Here is a 19,857-nt window from a genome sequence, read left to right as displayed (position 1 = left end):
TCCTGCGTGTCCTGGACCAGAGCACTGTAAGGATTTAGGAAGGAGAATTGCACCTGTTACCGAGACCTTGAGGAAGCCCCACAGATCCCACTTGCAAAGCAACACGCTGGTTAGCTTCCCACAAGAAATGCTGTCCCCAGAACACGGGTGTTACCTGGAGTCAGCACGCACCCAGAACACTCCCAAATAAACAGTAGTATTTGGGGGGAAGAAAAAAATAATAATTTAGAGAAATTCAGAATGGGCAAACAGCTGCAATTTGATACAATAGTGCATTGATACAGCATACTTTCAGTCCAAATATGGCAATATAGTGCACTTCTAAAAATAAAAGTGAATCCCTTGTGATATCCAGCCCTTTAGCTGTGTTCATTTCCTTTTAGGGCTCAAGTTTCCCACAGGAAAATTATAGAGAGAAGCTTGCCTACAGTGCCCTGCATCATGTATGGATAACGCATAAACACAAAATGTATGATGGAAGGTTTTCCTGATCTTGGCACTTACGTAAAAAGCAGAATATTTGGAGCAGTAAAGATAAGAGGGGAAAGCCACCCACTCCAGAACGAACACACCTTTATCAGCCCGGTTACACAGAAGTCATCTGAGACAAGACATGAAAACATGTGACATATCATTTATTTCTTAAATGTATTTATGATCCATTCAGACCTTTCAAATAAAGTGTACAAGTGCATTTCCGAATAAAAAACTACACTCTTCACACAGCTCTGTAGAACACTACATTTCATCAAGAAACTTGAAGCAAAAACTTCCTATTAAACCACCCATGCATCCTTTGGCTACAATAATATCACTGATCAACGAGTACTGCTATTCAATTCCAGGTTTCCCTTTAAAGAGAAGGAGCATCCTAAAATACGCTACCCCTTCCGACGAGCTCTCTTTAAAGAGAGAATGTTAAATAAATTAGCTAGGCTTTTAGGCAAAACAGTAAGGCTACGTAGTACTGTTGATGCACGATCCATACATTTGGAGAACAGGCAATCCCAGGCTATGTGAAATGCGTCAACAGCCCTTGAAATTGTAGTAGTATCAAGATTACATCAATCCAAAACGAATGGCAGACAAAAATGTAACCAGTGGAACAATCACTGAAATATGTGCAGTTTTTCTTAGGATGGGAAGTGCTGATAACAGATTCAGAAAAGTGTTTATAAAATTCGCTAAGAACCACATTGACATTCTTAAAATTACATATTTTACAAAGCCCTAAACTGTGTGACTGTACAATTACTGCCACGTTAAATCGCTTACTCTGAGATACATACATAGCTATGTATGTACGTACATCTACAGCAAAAAGGAAACGAACCAAGAGATGGATGACACAGCTAGAGTACAGGTCGGCTCAAAGGGAATAATACATTGCTTTGAGTTTCAACAGCTCATAGCAAAATTATCTCTTGGAAATAATTATGCAAAGACTGAGGATCAGATATGTACATACTTCGCTTTAATGCGGTTCCATTTCATCTTTAAAAATACGTAGGTTATTTTAAATCAGTGACATTTGTAATTTTTGGCTTAACTATAGTTTTTCCTATATTAGCCTTAGCTGAAAAATCAGCTACAGAAATGTCTATTAAAATAATTGGGCAGAAGTACCTCTCCCCCCTGTATTTTAACAACAATTCTGAGTTGGCACAAAATACACATTTTTGGACCCACAACAATAACCGTTCCTCAGCTGCCATGAACATCAAAATGCCCATCTTCACTACTCCCCCCTTCCCCTGCAGGGTACAAAACAGAACAAATCGGGCAGAGGTGGGGAACATTAAGGGGCCTAGGCCACCCCAATGTTCCACCCTGTGTCACAGCTACACACAGCATCACCGAGTCTCACGGGTTGGACTGCCTCGAATTCACCTGTTTGCTCTTCTCATCTGCTTTGGTGGATTTTTTTTCCCTGTAGTTTTTTCACAGCAGGGGTTTCACACTCACACCTCTTTCTCATCTTTTAATTAAAAAATAAAAAAATTCCAGCATTAAAAAGGTGCACAAATTTCTTACAAACACACATACACACTCTTACGTGTGATTTTGTCTATTCCTGGCCTTTTCGCTGACGCTCGGAAGAAAAGTACCAGTTGTAACACTACTCATGTACAGAGCTGGATCATCTCCCCCAGAAAAACTCCTCCTGACAGCCCTCAGGCAGATGCCCCATCCCGCAGAACACTGAAATTATCTGACCGGTGGCTTCTGCTGTCCCAGTGACTGTGAAGGAGCAGACACAGGTGGAATGTAAGGACAAGAGAGCATCCGTAAAGTCAGATCGCTCCACTGCATTTTGTTCAGCAAAGCAACCTAGAAGCACATGCATGCATAGCCTCCCATGCTTGCAGGTTAATTGTAAACAGCATGTGGGGAAAAAAAAAAAAAAAAAAGAAACAATTAAAAAAGGTACTAATACAATTTTGAACTCCCTGAAGTAAAGACATACCCACGAGTATTAAGAACAGTAAGAAAGCTCATCATTAGCAATTGCAAACTCATTTCCATCCTGTTGCATTCATTAGAGGAATACAAAATTGAACCTAGTGTTTACATGCTAGAATTACAATAGAAACTTGATTCCAAAGGTTACACATGGAGAGAAATTTATCAGCATAGCAACTTGCAAAACACTGTGCTGTACAGCATTGCTAAAGACATCAGTCTATGAAGACAATAAACGCGATGGCAAATCCTTTCAGACAGTTCAAAAGCATGGCTGGAGGTAATGCTGCTTCCTGTAGCTGAAAGGATTAAATGCACCATTATTTTTAGTAGGTTTTAACGACAAAAATTTATCCCAAAAAATCCCTGATCCCTCAAAAACTGAGGTGATCAGAACCACACATGTACCTTACAGCCCTCAGGGTTTTATTTCTTTGTACACTAAACATCAACTCCTTTGACAGCATCTACAGAAAATGTTTTAAAAAATGTTTTTATGAAATACTTTTAATACCCAGTAATGCTAATATTTAAAAATACTTCACAGTGTTGTACTAATGTAACTTCATAAAACAAGCAACTTTAGTCAGCTAAAGCTCAAAGCCTTACATTATATTAAAATTGTCCAAAGTTTTCACGCACACAAATATCACTAACACTATAAATAATACCTAAGCCACTTTAGTGCAAAGTCTGTTTTTGCTTCCCCTGACAAATCCCTCTATATTCCTGCCAGCATATTAAAACATCATCCTTTACTAATCTAATTATTGATTTTTAAGGATTCATGTACAGTTGAAATCCTGAAAGAACCTTTGTTTCCCCCAATTTGGACAAGAAGTGCTGACTTGTTGTGCCACCCATCCGGCTGCCGGTAGCACGCCACCCTCGGGATGTTGGAGGATGACCCACGTGTGCACAGCAAGACTTGTCCGAGTTCATCTTTAGGAAGGGCTGCTCGAATTTGTGTAACCTTTTAACCGAAGAACACCAGCAACGCCTGAGAAGCTGAGGATTTGGATTCCAAAGCTACTGCCCTCGTCTCACATGTTCACACAGAGAAAGCAGCCCAACGAGGAGCCCAGGCCGCCCTCCCAGGCCGTGCACGGGAATGGGAATAAAAACTGGAAGGCGACAGAAGTCAATAACGAGCAGAGAACTGTGATGTAGCTGTCTGTGTGACCAACATCTCGCATACCTAGAAAACCCCGTGCCACAACAAGGAACTGGGAAGCTGCCTCAGCCCACACAACTGCTGCAGATGGGATCCGAGCGCTGCAGGCGTGGGGAACCCGAGGCTTACACGAGCTGTCCTCAGAGCACAGCCCAGCAAGAAGGGTGACCTCCATCACCCTTACAAGCGAGCCGTAAGGGATACACCCAGGTTAAATACTCCATTGTGTTAACAACTTACATCATACCGCCAGCGCAGACACACTGCTGGCCCACAGGCTTCTTTTGTTTGTTTCCAACAGCTTTCAGTTTCTTTCTCTAAATATAATGGCACCTGTTTTTACACGTACTAGATTTTAATTTAGAAGACCTCTCCTCTTCCAAGAGCATTTTACTGATATAATTTTAGCATTAAATCATCTGCCTTTGCTTATCTGCAGAAGACGTCTTACAGATTGGTAACCCTGCAATGCCAGGGCAGTAAGGGAAATAACACAAAAATAAGGACCAGGTCAGCAAAAGTTTAGCAGGTGCTTCAAGTACCCAGAACTAAAGATGTGTTAGAACAACAATAAGCTAAAACTTCCAAACTCTCCATCTCCTCATAGAGAGTTACGATTACCTACAACAGATGAAGAAAGTCACTAGAAAAATTTTAATTGGATGCTTTGTTTGTGATGTCTGAAGGCAGGCTCCTATGCTCAAGTATTAGTTCCTACAAAAAATACTTCCTAAAGCACCAGCCAGATTAGAAGTAGAAGCTCAATCAACTTCAAACCCTGATGAGGAATAAGAACAGACTGAAAAGTTTCAGGCCTCCTGGCTCAGGAAGGTTCAATGCTGCTGTTAACATCCAGCAGCCGGTGATACCACAAAATAAATACAAAGACTACTCATCAATTTCACATACTGAATATTTCCACCTGACATTACATATATGCTTTGGAAGTGTTTTTTTCAGAACAAACAAGCTGTTGAAATTGAGGACTTAAAGGTGAAAGCTTTATGCAAAAGGGAAAGGGGTGCTGCCACAGAGATGCAGGGCAAGACTGAAATTCGGGAATTCTCATTTAAGTCTTTGCTCTGTGAAAGACCCTTCATTCAACCTGAACTACTGAGATTCTCCGAGCCTCAGTACTTTATACCACTTTCTTCTTGTAGATTTATGACAAATATTCAAAATTGTGGCACTCTGACACTGAGCCACGTCAGAATTCCAACTAGGAGAAACAAATTTCTGAGTAATAAGCAGCTTAAAAAAAAAAAAAAAAAGTAAAAAATCCCTAACAGCAAATAATGACTGTAGAAACCAGTAATATTTAATATTAAAAATAGATGGTAGACAACAACAATAATTTTGCTTCACACGAATTAAAAAATATTGTCACCTGATTCAAGATTATAAAATTAATACTTCACAGGTTTTCTCCTAGCCCATTTGGAAAATGACAATATCATCACTGCCTCAACACCCAGTAAACTTTTTTTTTAATCAAGAGTACTAGATGAAGCAAATTAATCACACTGAGAAGTTGTGCGTATAGAAATCCTTTCCCATGATACTAAAAAAATGCCACTGAATTCCATCCCGTAAATTGAACCTTCTAGCAGCTTAATTTGAAAGTAAGGCAGATAACCCTAATAAGAAATAAATGTCGAGTCTGAGATGGAATTTCAAGATTAGTTCATTTAACTGTACTCCAACATGCCATTTTTATGAAGACAGAATTTGATTTCTATGTTCTCTTCATCGTGGCATTCATATGTGCAGTGCTCTTGATACCAATTTCTAAATCACTAGGCACACTCGGATACAAATAGAGCCAAGAAGGGATTAGTTTCATATGTACAACGATGAAAGCGATCCGGCTGGAAAGTTAGCTGCCTAACAATTCATAGCACATATTGTGATGAAAAGGACTACAGTGCCTCACGTTAAGTCCATGGCAAAGGATGTTAAATGGAATGCCGAGCAAACAAGGTAATGCATTTCAAAATTATTTCTTCCACAGCTGGCACTGTGAGCAAGATCCACCCCGTGTGGTTTCACTGAAGGCAACAGGCTCAAATGTTGTGAGTATTTAAAACATCTAATCACCTACTAAACTCAACCAACCTTAAATTAACTGACAGGGGAAATTAAAAAAAAAAAAAAAAAGATAAATGAACATAGACAAAACTAGAAATATCTGAAACTAAACAAACGAGGCTACTGAGGCAATTTCAGAAGTGCCTCTGGACATACCGGACGGAACCTGAGCACATCAGCTGGCCGCAGCTCTGCCCTTCATCTCGCAGACTTCCAGGTTCTGATTTTCACCTCTTATGGAAAACACCTGAGCCGATGAAGACTTTGAGATGAGTATGGTGACTGAAGAAAAACCTAGCTGTCAGGAATATTGACTAGAACTTTAGCTGCAAAGCAACAACAGCTGCAAAAATGCATCCACATCCTAACAACCACTGCACCGAGCACAGCTCCAGGCTTACAGCTGAAGTAGCAACTGCTTCAACTCAAGTTAAATCTCCATGCCATCGTTTACAGCCCTTGATTTATTTTAAACTTCCCAACTTTCTCAAAAACTAACATACAATACTCCTACATAAATCTTTTACTCATGCCACAAAAATTGAAATAAAAGCCACAATATTTGTAGCCCAGCTCCCACTTAAACCTGGAACTGCCATTTTTAGGGTTTCAGGCCCTAGCAGATTAGTTTCTTCTATTAAATTCATTCAAGTGTTATTTTAACACGAGATTGCATCACTTCAAAGACATGGAAATGTTAGCTCAGGTGAAGAGTCAGAGAAAAGCTACTGGGGAGTTTACCTGAGATGCTGTTCCAAAAACTGCCACGCAGAAATGCTTTGATACTGGTGACTCAAGCCCTTCCATTGCCCCCCCATGCCGTAATACCTACAAAACACTAGGAACAATTAGCCAGCTGGTGTGCCGTGAGCTTATTACACCGTTTATGAGTGACTCACTACACCGTTATGCTCTGCTCCCCCACGGCTGTCTGGCATATTCAGGTGCCTCTAACCAGAAGTCAGACTGCAAGAACTGCAAGAACCACCTCTGCTACGTCTGTGGGAAGGCCACGGCGAACGCCCTCGCTCTCGACGCTGTCTTAATACAGAAGATCACAAGTAACGTCGTGAAGGAATCAGGATTTAAACAGCATTCATCCTCAAGATTTCGGATGAACGAAGGAGGAAGCTTATTTGGAGAGGTTTGGGTGATGGATGACATTCTGAACGCCGACCACGACATGACTTAGACACGGTTTGTAGCAGCGGCTCTCAACCCAAACTCAGGAGCAGCAGTCGGGGTGTCCCCAGGAGTGGGACACACGCCGTGCTCATGGGGGACTCGTGCATCAACGCCTGCTGCTGAGCAGGACCAGGCACGCCGAGAGCACCCTGGTGCCCTCTGGCAGTGCCCTGCCATCCTCCGGGCACAGCGTGGAAAACCAGGGGCTGGAGCACGCAGCACATCAGAGCAGGGTATGTAGATGCTTGCGGGAGGGGCAGGGTAGACCACTTTAAAACAGATCATCTCAGTCAATGACAACAGTAGAGCTGAAACTAATTAACAAATACACAGAGTCTTCCCTTCGGCCAAAAGAATTACCCTGCTTTGAAAATATTCCTCTGAAATTTATTTTCCCTATTTTTTTTTCCTTTCCCCGTATGGCTAACAGCGTCCACCAACAGCAACTCTAACACAAGAGCTCCAAGGTTCCCCCCAGGTCACAGCAGTGGGGCACAGGGGGGGAGCACAACGCGGTGACCGTGGGCGCAGCTCCAGCTGCAGAGCAGAGCTGTGCCTGCCGGGGACCCCCTGAGCCGCAGAGCTGCAGCTAGGAAAGGTGATGCAGATGTAACCCGTTATTACAGGAAAACATGGTTCACAAATACTTTCATATTCCAATATGGTAAAGAGACAGAGATGTTCTTTAGAAAAACCAATCAGCTGAGGGCCGCACTGCATTCTAACAGCATCACAATACTCGGAAACACCTCACCTAAGCGAGCTTGGAAAAAGCCGTGGTCAATGAGACTTTGTTTCTCAGATACCGTACGTTGTTTGACCAGTTAAATATGCGTTTGCCAACAGGATTTAGCTCCTGCTATATTCGAACCATCTTTAATCCCCTGCAGCCTAAAGAAAAATGTCTCTGATTTAGCTCTGTGCACTTATGAATAACTCAAATACTACAGTTAAATTTACAACATAGTTCCCTTAGCTGTTTAGAAGACAATTGTTTTCTTTCCTTTCCCCTTAAGTTCCAGTATGTAAAATATCAGAAGAATTTAGATTAAAAAAAAGGGGGGGGGGAGATGTTATTTTTAAAGTCGTTCTTGAGAAAATTTCCACACAAAAATGTGGCATTTCTCCACTGTTTTGGGAATAATTTTCACATGTTGGCATCATCCTCGAGTGACTGCCACAACTCTGCTATCATAAAACGACAAGTATTTTCTCTTAGCTTATCAAAACACATTTTATTTAACTGCTAGATTTGGTCTGATCCAAGTTTTTCTTCCTACTTCACAACAAATAGGAGAACGCAGATGCCACGCTGATCGCACGCAGGCAGCCTACCAGAGGAAGGGGCACAGAAGCCGGATCACTCCCCCTGCGCGTACGACTGCCCAGACCAGGCTGCTGCACCCATGGCTCAGTAAGACTTTAAGTTCATGCTGCAATGTTCACATTGTTCACTACTGTTCTAGAAATCCTGTCTAGGTAGCACTGAAAAACAAATTGTTTGGCCCCTTCTCTTACGACGCTGGAAAATTGTGTCAATATACTTTGGCATATATTAAAAAATCCCTGTAATACACCATATACCGTGACATTTCCACTTCAGATCTATCATTTACATGTGAAGCACGAATCTCCAAAGAACCTAGTAGAGCTGTAAGAAAGACTACATTTTGCTGAAGCTCTCAGACACCCACTCCATTCAGTCACACCAGCTGGAGAGGTAACTGTCAAGATACAGCTTTATTCTTAAAAATGAACATGGAGGTGAAACTCCACGGCCGCCTCCACAGCAATAAATTTTTAAAAGTGAAATCACAATGATATGTGCTCCTGATTCTTCTATGTCAGCAGCATTTCTCAGAAACCTTTTTGCAAATCTGGACATCTTAAAATCGTATTTAATTTTTTGCAATCTACAGAGTTGTCCCTGCACTTCCCAGTCAAGCTGATAGGTGTCTTAGACATGACATCCATTGGAAGATCTTTTGCTCCTAGAGGTAGAGGAGTCCTTAGCCACCCTCTGTCTAGCACAAGAGGCACAAATAGCCCCCGAGAGACGCTTGAGCCCCTTCTGAAAGACACTGTTGGAGAGACTGTAAATGACACAGTTGCAGAAACTGTTGCTAATGGCAAGCCAAGTGGTCAAGAAGGACGCCACGCGGTTACTATAGACATTGGAGCTCTCCAGCAGAAAATAGATGATGTAGGGCAGCCAGAGGATGTAGAAGACACTGGTGATACGGAAAAGAACCATGGCGTAGCGCTTGTCCGGGCAGGGCTGGGCCTCCCCAGTCTCCCCGTCCTGAGAGCTGAAGCGCACTCGCCTCTCGTTGATCTCCTTGGTGTGCTGCTGGCAGATGCGGAAGATGTTGAAGTACGTGAAGCAGACGGTGAAAGCAGCCGGGGCGTAGAGCATCACCACGATGAAGAGAGTGAAATAGGGATCGGTGTTCCAGGAATTGGCACACCACTGGAACACGTCCCCGTGATATCCAGGCTTTCCCCAGTGGAAGGAGGGTAAGAAGACGAGGCAGGAGTACAGCCAGATGATCAGGATGCAGATCCGCAGTCTCCACGGGGTGACCAGCGTGTTGTAGGTCAGCGGCTTTGTGATGGCGATGTATCTGTCAATACTAATGCACGCCAAAGAGGCCATGGAGACGCTCTTCAGCACCGACACCACGTAACCGAAGATTTGGCAAACCAAGGACTCACTTAACACAATAGGATAGTGCAGCAGAGACAAAGAAGGCACCAGACAGCTCACGCCCACCAGGAGGTCAGCATACGCCATGGTCTGTATGAAGTAACTGGTGGTGTGGTGGTTCAGCAGAGGTGCACAGTGAAAGACAAATATCACGATGATGTTGCCCGAAATAATCAGCACCATGAGGAACACGATAACGACCACTTCCAGCAGGCAAAAATTGATGGTCTCCAGGTAGCTAATGGCCAGGAGGCAGAAGGGCCGGCCACTCTGGTTGCCGACCAAGGAGGAGTTCATCTTGAGCACTGCAGTGGTCTCCTCACTTCATGCTCCTGCCTGCTGCCTGCAGCCGCTCCAGGCAGCCGCTGTCATTGCGGCTGGTGCCGTGTGTGCAGCAATGTCAAAACCGGAGCTCGGGTCCCCGGGGCTGCTCCAGATGCCGCCGCGCATTGTCTGCAGCACAATCCCCCTCGCAAGCCGGCTCCCCGCCGCCGCCGCCGCCGCACCGGGACCGGGCGGGGGGCATGGCAGCAACTTCGGGCAGCCGCCCCGGGGGGTAGGGGGGCTGCTGCCGGCCCCGGGGGGCTGGGGGGGGGGGGGGCTGCGGGGCCGGGGGGCAGCAGCAGGGACGATCCCCGGGCCCGGGCGGGACTCCTCCCGCAGCTGACAGAAGAGAAGGGGAAAGCGTTTTACAGCATCATCCCCGCCCTGCTCCCCCGGCCCCCTCCCCGGGCGCTCCCCGCCGCCCGCCCCGGCCCCCCCCCCCCCGGTTCCCCCCCGGTGCCCCCCCCGGTCCCCCCGTTCCCGGGATGCGCGGCGGGGCGGGGGTCCCGGCCCCTCTCCCTCCTGGCTCCATCTTGCCCGCCGCTTTGTTCCCGGCTCCCCCCCGCCGCCGCCCGCCGCCCCGGCCCCCCCCCAGCCTCCGGTGTCCCCCCCCCCAGCCTCCGCCGCCGCCCCCCGCCCCTCACCTGCCGCCGCCACCCAGCCCCGGCGCGGCCCCGGCCGAGCGCGGCGGCGGAGCTCGGGCCCGGCACTGCGGAGCCGGGAGGGAGGGGAGGGGACGGGAGGGGAGGGGAGGGGAAGGGAGGGGAGGGGAGGGGAGGGCGGCAGGAAGGGGAGGGCGGCGGCCAGGAGCGCGCCGAGGGCGCGGCGCCGCCGGCGGGGACCCCGCAGCCTCCCCCCCACACCGGTAAAACCCCCCCCGGGTCCCCTCCTGCACGGCGCAACCCAGACGGAGGGGTGGACGGATGGATGGATGGATGGATGGACGGACAAACGGATGGATAGATGGACGGACAGACAGACAGATGGATGGTTGGATGGATGGATGGATGGATGGACGGACAGATGGATGGATGGACACCTGCCCTGCCGGCTTTGAGCAGCCCGAGCCTGGGTGTGAAATGAGCACCCCAGGCTCCGTTGAGGCTCTTCCCCAGGGCACAAGCGCTCATTCAGGGGGGAGGAAGGAAACCCATTCTGTGTCTTCCTGCCTGCCGCGGTCTGCGTTGCTCAGGAGGCACCTGAAAGTGAGGGCACGCAAGCCCCGAGGTGGCTCACCAGCCTGGGGGGCTCCTGCAGGCTCCCAGCCCCACGGCCGGCTGTCCGACCGCTTATGGTGCACGAGAAATCCCAAACCAACTGCTGATGGAGCCCAAAGCAGCTACACGGACTGGAAAACCTGAGGGCATTCCCGTTGGTAAGCATGCAAGGGATTCACACCAGCACTTTTAAGTGACTTTGCACCGCACAGTAACGCGTCACGCACATGTACGGCGAAAAACCTCGTGTACGCACACAGGCACTGGTGTCACAACACGATACGGGCACCCGATCTGCAAGGCCAGAGAAAAACACCCAAGAGCCTTCTGCTCGCTCAGTGCACTGGAAAACACATCCCCATAAGCTGCCGAAGATCATTCTGACACCAAACCGACTGCTCCACAGCCACGATGCAGGCAGGCTGTCCTTATAGGAACTGGGCGTCGAGCCCCTCAAACCAGTAAGGGACTGGAACGAGGCTCTTCAACAACTGAAGTCCTTTCACCAAAAACACAAGCACGCAGCCATTGTGTACCAGTGCAAGTCCACACACCCAATTCCATCGGTACCAACAAGCGCAAGGGTTTAGTTAATGCAAGCCAAGTGCTTGTCGCACTGTGGGATCTCTAATGGGAAAGGAATTAGCCAAAGGGATGAGTCTCGGGGCAATCACACTGCTGCACGTGGGATTTCACTTCACCTGTAGGTAGAAAAACCATTCTACAATGTATTTGTACTACTCAAAAACCTTGGCTGGACAACACCATGACTTGGCAAATCCATAGGCAGTCTCCTGCTAAACTCTCAAAACCAAAATCTCATTTTTGCACCTTATTCCACTCCCCAGCCCCCAAAGATCACTTCACTGTTGTCCTTCATTTCTGTTATAATTTATGGCATTTCTACTCATGGAAAGTTAAGTACTAGAACTGTAGCTAGGAAACATAAACTTTGAATTAAATTTAGGCAAGTGCATTGTGGTTGTACAAAAAACAAGCTCTGATTGAATTACTGCTGGAGAAATGATCTCCTATCTTTCCAAAGCGGGGAATGATTTACATACCAATTGATTCACATAGTATTTCTGGATCCTTAAGCATGAATAGGCACATTATAAACATCCTTAGTAAAACAGCACACATTGAACCTTAAATATATCTCAGATATAAAAGTAAGGTGGTATTGGAAACCCTGAGACTGCCCAAAACAACATCTGCTTGCTCGAATTTCAAAACAAAAGATGTTCCACCAAATCAAAATAGTCTTCAGTGTTTTATTTTTATTACTATTTTATTAAGTCCAAGCTTAACTCCTTTATAGCTGACAGGTATTTCTATGTAAAAAGTTTTTTCCCTTTAACTGACAGCGTGTTGGTTCTTAACAGAGTGACAGCTCAGCCCAGAGCCCAAGCCAACTCACTGCTGCTCCATGAAGTTACAGCGAGAGCTCCTGGGAGACCTCCTGCTTCTAAAAGATAATTAAACTTTTATCACCACGTGATCAAAACTAATCAAAGAAGGGAGCTACAAGTTCAAGCGCACCAACACCAAGACTGTCATACTTCTCTTACGCCGCGACTCACAGATGTGTGTTAAGGTTCATTTTGATGGATCACACACAGTTGTGGCCCTCTGCACTCCTGAAAACTCAATGGACACTTCTGAATTAAATGAACACGTGGAAACCTGACTGTGATACACATGGAAAATAAATGCCAGACACCCACAGGTAAAGTACTGTTACATTTTACGCCACTGATGAAGCAACAAATTCAGTCAAATAATGGTAGTGACACCTCAACCTATTTCTTCCTTAAAAATTCGTATAATTTGCACCAAGACTCAGGGTGCATTTGGTAGAACTTCCATGTACTACAATCCTCTGCTCATGGAGACAAAAAAGGGGGAAGATGAGAAAGGGAATAGCAAGAGTGCTGCTCTAAGAAAAATCTAACTAGGTGTAGAATTTCTACCAGAAATGTTACTGCAGGGTAACATCCCAGGACACCCATTCTGCCACTGTTTTATTATTATTATTATTTAAATTTGTGCCACCAGATGTCCCTCTCATGTTGGATTTTTCTTAATATAGTTTATTTATCTGGTACAACAGTTGATTGTTTTCTTTTTTTTTATATTTTAATCTTTCAACCTTATTTCCTCCCACACAGACCTATATGCAGAAGCTTTTAGTTTCTCCTCAATATTGTAAATGTCAGGTTTTTAAATTTTTCGTATTATGGAGTACTTATCCACTAAAAGACCTCCACTGATCTGAGAGATTCAGTAGCTGTATTAATCCTCTTTAGAAACATTGTCTGAAAAGTAGGTGATGTCTATTTTGCTTTGTATCATGATTTATTTTTTTAAAACTTGTGTGGTAGCTTTACAAGTCTTCCATCCAACAATACTCTCCATCCATCTATGGCTGTCAAAAACATTAAGTATTTCTCCTTCAGGTACCCATTAACACCTGGAGCAAGTCCTCATCTCTCCCCTCCTACTGTTCAGTGGCTGAAAGCCTAAGGATTAACAGCCGTAACCACGACTGCCAAAGTCCTATCAGGAACAGATGCCTCTCAAAGGATTGTCTAGATCGTTTTACCTAGAGTTTCCTTTCTGTCCCCAGTAGGGACATGACCTTAATTCATTGGGCTGGCTTTCATCCACACTCCCCATCACGAGCATGGCAATCTGGAGTTGCTAAAAGCTTTGTTATTGCACACAGATGGTGTGCAAATTCTCAAAAGTAATTTGAAATACCACAATGGTGCAACACTTCTGCAATAACAAAAGCAGAGAGCACAAACCCAACCAGCGCATACCAAAGAAACGCGGAACAAATAATTAATAAACATGGTCACCATGGCTAGGACACAGCACTGCACCTTGAGGCCTGGTTTCAATGCTGGGTTTTATGCACAAGTCAGATTCAAGAAGAGAACTAGATACAGCCTTCACTGGTGAAACCCACTGGAAGACACTTCTCTTTTCATCACTCAGTAGTCACACTTCAGTAGTAAACAAGAAATTATTCTTGCAGCAGTTAATTTGCAAAAGAAAGCTAGAAGCAGTCCTCCAAGCACCAGCGACCAGAATTCCATTGGAAAGCATCAAACATCAAAAGAAATACTGGAGAGCCTGCATCCAACACCCTGCTCACAAGAAAAAGAAATAAAAAAAATCACTGAAAGAGGCCAGACGCTTTTGAAGCGGCTGTCAACACAGATCCTTATTAATTTGGGACTGTTCTGCCACATGGGGTCGTGAAAAGCATGGCAGAAATCAAATGCAGCTACAGAAATAGAGGTCAACATGAAGAGAGCAGGGGCACGGGATCAGGAGTGCTCAGACTGGCTTACTGCACCTCCTACCTGCACTGAAGAGCAAAGGTTTTGCATCAAGTCATGCTTCAGCTCTGCGCCACAGCAGCTATTTCCATATAGAACATTTTCAGTGGATGTTAGCAGAAATAACTGCACTCCTGCCAGAGCAGGATTAGCCTTTGTGACATGCAAAACATGACGGAGCATTACGAGGACGGAACAGATCAGAAAGACCCTTGCCTTCACATGACTCATGACTTTCTTTTTTGGACATTCTCTCGTGCACTGGTGCATTTTGACTACAACTGAGCTGCTATTTTCAGAGCTGTAAGAATAACCAGTCACATCAGAACTCCAAAATTATCAAATAATCTATGAAAGATATGAAAATAATAAAAAAATAAGGCCAAGATGCTATTCAGCATGATTATACTGTCCGTGTATAGTATATATGATGGGTCTGCAAGCATCATCTTCCCAGGTCCTGAACTCATGGCCTCTGTGTACGGCAGAAATCATATGACTGCAGCAGAGTCTGAAAATAGACATTCAGTGCTCATTTTCTTTGTTTAATTCCTTAATTAGTTTACATGCTGAATGACCACTGCAAGTGTAGCCAGTTCTTTGCTGGTCAGTTCTTTTCCTCTCCCTTGTACTTGGACTCTAGAGACGCTTCCAGCACATTAGATCCAGGTTATTTCCTTTGTGTCTGCTAAATGTGAGTGAGTGGAAAGGTTTCACAGATTTAAAAATTGTTACACAATTCCTTTTTAGATCACAAAGATAGCACCGGTATGTGTCATCAACTGTGCTACAGAGATCACCTTTTCCATTCTGATACCAAAATATTCAAACAGAAACAAGGGACATGGTCACCTACTCACTAGGCAATTAAAACAACACAGCAAGAATATCTCTGGTATGCTCCTTGCAAGAGCACTCAACCTCTGTAATATTTGTATGATTTATGTACCATAGGTACAAGTTCTACTATGCAGGTACCAATATTAAGGAATTCACATCAAGCTTCTCCTACGTTCAGTAAGCGTGTGTGAGTATTTATGGCAGAACATTTTTAGCTAATCTAACATGATTCATTTGAATCATGTAGGATCCTTCCTACAGGATGCCAGCAGAAACCAAGTTTAAATTCAGAAGCCCTCTTACCCTGAGAATAAGATCTTTAATTGCTCCCTGTGAATCTGTGCCATCAGAACATAAATATACAGTGCCTGATTCAGTTGTTTCGCTTTTTTAGCTGGTGAACAATTAGTTTGTTATTTTAGTACTAAACCTGCATCATTAACAATGTCTAATATAGTCCTTCTAGACATGCACATTTGATGAAAGTAGTAAAACAGCTTATCTATAAAGATCAAATCCAAACCAGTGTATTGGTAGGAAAGAGAGATTTGATTTTGTGACACATTTGTTACTCTAGAACTCTGAGAAACACTGAATGATGTCTGTGTCTGTTTTTTTTTTTTTGTTTTCTTTTCTTTTCCTATATTATTGAGGTCAGCATTCAAGATGAGAAGTTAAAAAACTGCTAGTAATGCAAAATATCCAAAGTGCTCTGTTTTTTCTATCTTCAGAAAACAAACAAACAAATAAACCAACAAACCAAACAAACAAACAAAAAACCACCCTGCCATTTCAACCAGCACTGGATTTTCAGCATAAACATTAAGACAACAGAAAAAAATTCAGCCTTCTTTCAGGAAATCCAAACAAGCACAGGAAAAGAGCTTCCTGAATCTCTCAATTACGAATGCAATTAATAGAATTTTAATTTTTGACAAACTAATTCAGAAGCAATCCAAGTGTAACAGAAGCAAAACTATGAAATGAAAGCACTCTACAAATAATGTAACAACTATTTTTTATTTTTATGTTTTTAGGGAGAGGGGGGTTGAATTATTTGAATTATCCTCACTAGTTCACATATATTCAGATATACTCATAAGCCTTTAAACAAGAGGTTCCATACTTGGAAGTCTCTGTACTTCCATTCATGAACTTATGGGCGTTGGGAGGAAGATGAAAAATAAAACAGCACTCTACCTTTGTGATGAGAATTCGGTACTTCTCCACCAGGTGATCATTGTTATGACACCCTGCCAGCAGCTGCCACACTTCTCCTCTCAGGGCCTCGGGGACACCACTTCTCACCAGCGCTGACAATGTCTTTGGCCTGACGCTCAGATTGAGGTGCCTGGGCGTGGGGGAAGCGGTTGTTACTAGTATCCAAGTACAAATAAACGAGTACATGAACAACAACTGATGTGCAACACCTAACATGACAAATGGCAGAAGCTCAAGATACTCCACATGTTGTCAAGAGTACATGAAATTTTTCTGAAGAGTAAAAAGTTATGAAAAAAAAAAAAAACAGATTTAGAGAAGCACTCTGCAAACTCTTTGATTCCTATTAAATTTAAATACAATATAAGCATAAGCTATAAAACACTCAAGAAGACAGAAGTCCACAGCAAAAACTAGAACTGGAGGACAAGTACCACATTGTGTAAATCTCAAGCTGCACAAACAGAAAGAGCTTGCAGAAGCACGTACTGCTCTCTGGTCCTTCTATGCCAGAGTAGGCAGGTAACCAGCTAACCTATCAAAAAATCTTGTAGGGCTTTCTAACTGCATCCACACATTTGAACAGCTTTCACTGTTACACAAGCTAGTCCCATCTAAACATTTTTTTTCGAGTGAAACTGGTTGACAGCCCATAAATTACAGCACTGCAAGTTGTAAAAAACTGAACTTAATTTATGCAGTTACAGAAAGTTAAGCTGAACAGTCCATTTGTGGCTCAAACATTAAAATCCCAAAAAACAGAGTCCTTAAATCAAAGAAATCACATTTTTTTTTCTACTGTTATTGAAAGAAAACTTCTTTGTAAAATGGTTAAGAGGAGTGATAGACAAACCAGGCAAAAACTGAACTTGTCAACATTGACTGCATTCTATTAATAATAAACTCGTGCTTAACAACTTTTATTAACCATCCAACATACGTGGCTGATAATTTTACACATGCTGGGAATCCTTGCTGCTTTCTTCCTGCCTACAGTGTTCCCACACAATAAGCTGGAGCCCAGCCATCCTGGACACTTAAATCAGCTCATACCGTAAAGTCCACCTTCACTTTGTTTTCTCTAAACAAAATCAACTATAATCAAGATAATATTTCTATAATAGTTACACTTATATCTATATATACATACTGATATTTCCTATTTATATGAATATTTATATACTCACTATACAAAATACTCAAATCACAGAGTGGTTTGCAAAGGCCTGTTCAATGAAAGCTTTACCTTAATCTCAGGCCAGAACAAATACAACAGTAACTCTAATGAAGACAGCCATGAGCTATAAGGCTGTGGCCATACACTACTAGATTTTTCCAAACTATTTTGAGGTGAAAAAACTGACTCACCAGTTATAAAATGAGCCAGATATTAAGAAATCACAAAATACCAACACATTTAATTGCTATACAAATCTAACAATAGGATTCTAAAAACCTAGCATGAAACTACCTGAAATCTGATTTTTATGATTTTCAATCCTCTTATGTTAAAAGCTCAAGGATCATTACTTCCAAATGCTTATTGTTAGTTAAGAAGGAAAGCCCTTTAACACATATTAAAGCTGTTGTTGCCAGCATTAGCAAAGAAGCACTTCATATCCTCTTAAAGCTGCCAAAACATTTTCAATGGGAGTCAGGTGGCTTAATTATCTTTCAGCCCTTGGAAGAATTACAGAAAATGCAAGTTGAAAGAAACTTTCCCATAGCAGCAGATGCATACAGCTCATCTGTTAACGATGTTCCTACAAGTCTAAGAAAGGGAAGAAAAAGGGATCGTGTATCTTCTTAGCACAGCCTTCCCCTTCTTACAAAGGTGGCCATATCAGATGTGCCCTTTCCTATCAAATTAGTGCAACACAGTACTGCAAAACCAAATGGTAGCAAAAGTACTTATTTAAATAAGCACTAAGCAATAGCAAAAATAAGAAATAATACCACGTTGTGATAACCTTAATTTAAAGGCTGATGTGACCTCTCAGCCAGGTCATTTTCCCTCATCTGAAGTGCATGACTTCATTTAATCTCTGCTCTCCTTCTCCTTAGATCTAATACTCTGCTAAGACCAGTTGCTGTACGCTCCTTGCCCTGCTCAATAACATTAGGAAGCAGAAGGCAACAACTAAAGCAAGACCTGAAATGTAGCACATTGGAGCTCAATCCAATGTTGTGATTGTTGTCCTGTTTTGCAAAAGAAAAATAAATAATAATAATAATAATGAATTTTTCAATGACTAGCATCACTTTCTTAAAACCACTCAGGCTACTTCAAGGCGACTAAAAGATCCTTCACGAAGGGAAGGCAGGTGTTGCATTAGCAACTTGACTGTTGAGAAACGTGCTTCTTGCAAATTGGCATTTTGGAGGAAAAAAATAGAAGAACTCATATACTTCCTTCTTGGCAGGCTCTGGAGCCATCTCACTTCAGAGAAGGGAAGAAAAGCATCTTCTGTCCAAGTACAAATCTCCTGTACTCTTAAGCTGCAGTTACTAAGATATGACAGCTGCAGGAAAAATGGCTGTGAACTACATAAGAATTACAGACAGGAATGGAAGTGATCTAAGCAAAATAAAGACAAAAGAGCTGTATTTTCTTTATATTACTTAGTTTAGATTTTTCTTCAATAGAATTCTAGTCAAGCTTACATATAAGTAACACTTATTTTAAGAGATAACCATCTAAAGAAGCAGCATAAATGAATTTCTGTACTGTATTTAAACATGCACTCAAAAATGAAAATACTTGAAACTCTCTCTGAAGAAATCAGAAAACACAAAGCCAAAGAATATGGAGTGTTGTGGGGACAAAAGAGGACTAAATCCACACTAAACTTAACTGGCTTCTGGAAATACTAAAAAATCCAGGCAGAAGGAGCAAACAGGATGAGAATATTCAGAATTTTAACTTTCAGAATGCAAATTTGCAACTTACCATTTGGACAGCAGCTCTCCCCACGTCTCAAGAATTTTTTCTGCACACTCTTTGGAAACATCTCCAGAACCACTCAAGAGAGGTTCATCGTTGTCTGCCAGCAGAATAAAGGAGATGCTATGAGACCAAGAACCATAACGCTACCTCTGCAGATATAAATATTGCTCTCCTAACTGTGTGTGGCAAGAAGAATTCCTCGTTTGCGGATGCACTGCTTGTGCACTCCACCCAGAAATGCCAGAAGTCTTTTCAAAGGAGCACAGATGTGATAAAACACAGAAGACAAGCTTTAACGTGAAATTCTGGTTAAAAAAAATAAGGTAAAAAAATTACCACAA

The 19,857-nt window shown here is 43.2% G+C and overlaps 2 protein-coding genes across 2 annotated transcripts in view; both read right to left on the bottom strand.

Annotated features, from left to right (window-relative positions):
- The window catches only part of RABGAP1 (RAB GTPase activating protein 1), a 68,088-nt gene that overhangs the window by 23,463 nt on the left and 24,768 nt on the right, over positions 1–19,857 (bottom strand). The window contains exons 12-13 of the mRNA XM_082775583.1: positions 19,520–19,613; positions 16,549–16,699 (exon numbers count right to left, since the gene is read on the bottom strand). Coding sequence (XP_082631709.1) covers positions 16,549–16,699; positions 19,520–19,613 — 245 coding nt within the window. The remainder of the gene's footprint in view (positions 1–16,548; positions 16,700–19,519; positions 19,614–19,857) is intronic.
- GPR21 (G protein-coupled receptor 21) lies at positions 8,638–10,649 on the bottom strand. Its single transcript, XM_082775953.1, has 2 exons — positions 10,586–10,649; positions 8,638–10,280 (listed from the first exon to the last, which is right to left on the bottom strand). The coding sequence occupies exon 2, from the start codon at positions 9,912–9,914 to the stop codon at positions 8,868–8,870; it is 1,047 nt and encodes a 348-aa protein (XP_082632079.1). The 5' UTR covers positions 9,915–10,280; positions 10,586–10,649; the 3' UTR covers positions 8,638–8,867.

Source organism: Aythya marila, assembly GCF_965140915.1.
Source record: "Aythya marila genome assembly, chromosome: 19".
In the NCBI taxonomy this organism is placed as follows: Eukaryota; Metazoa; Chordata; class Aves; order Anseriformes; family Anatidae; genus Aythya; species Aythya marila.
This window is presented reverse-complemented; position numbering and strand designations above follow the sequence as displayed.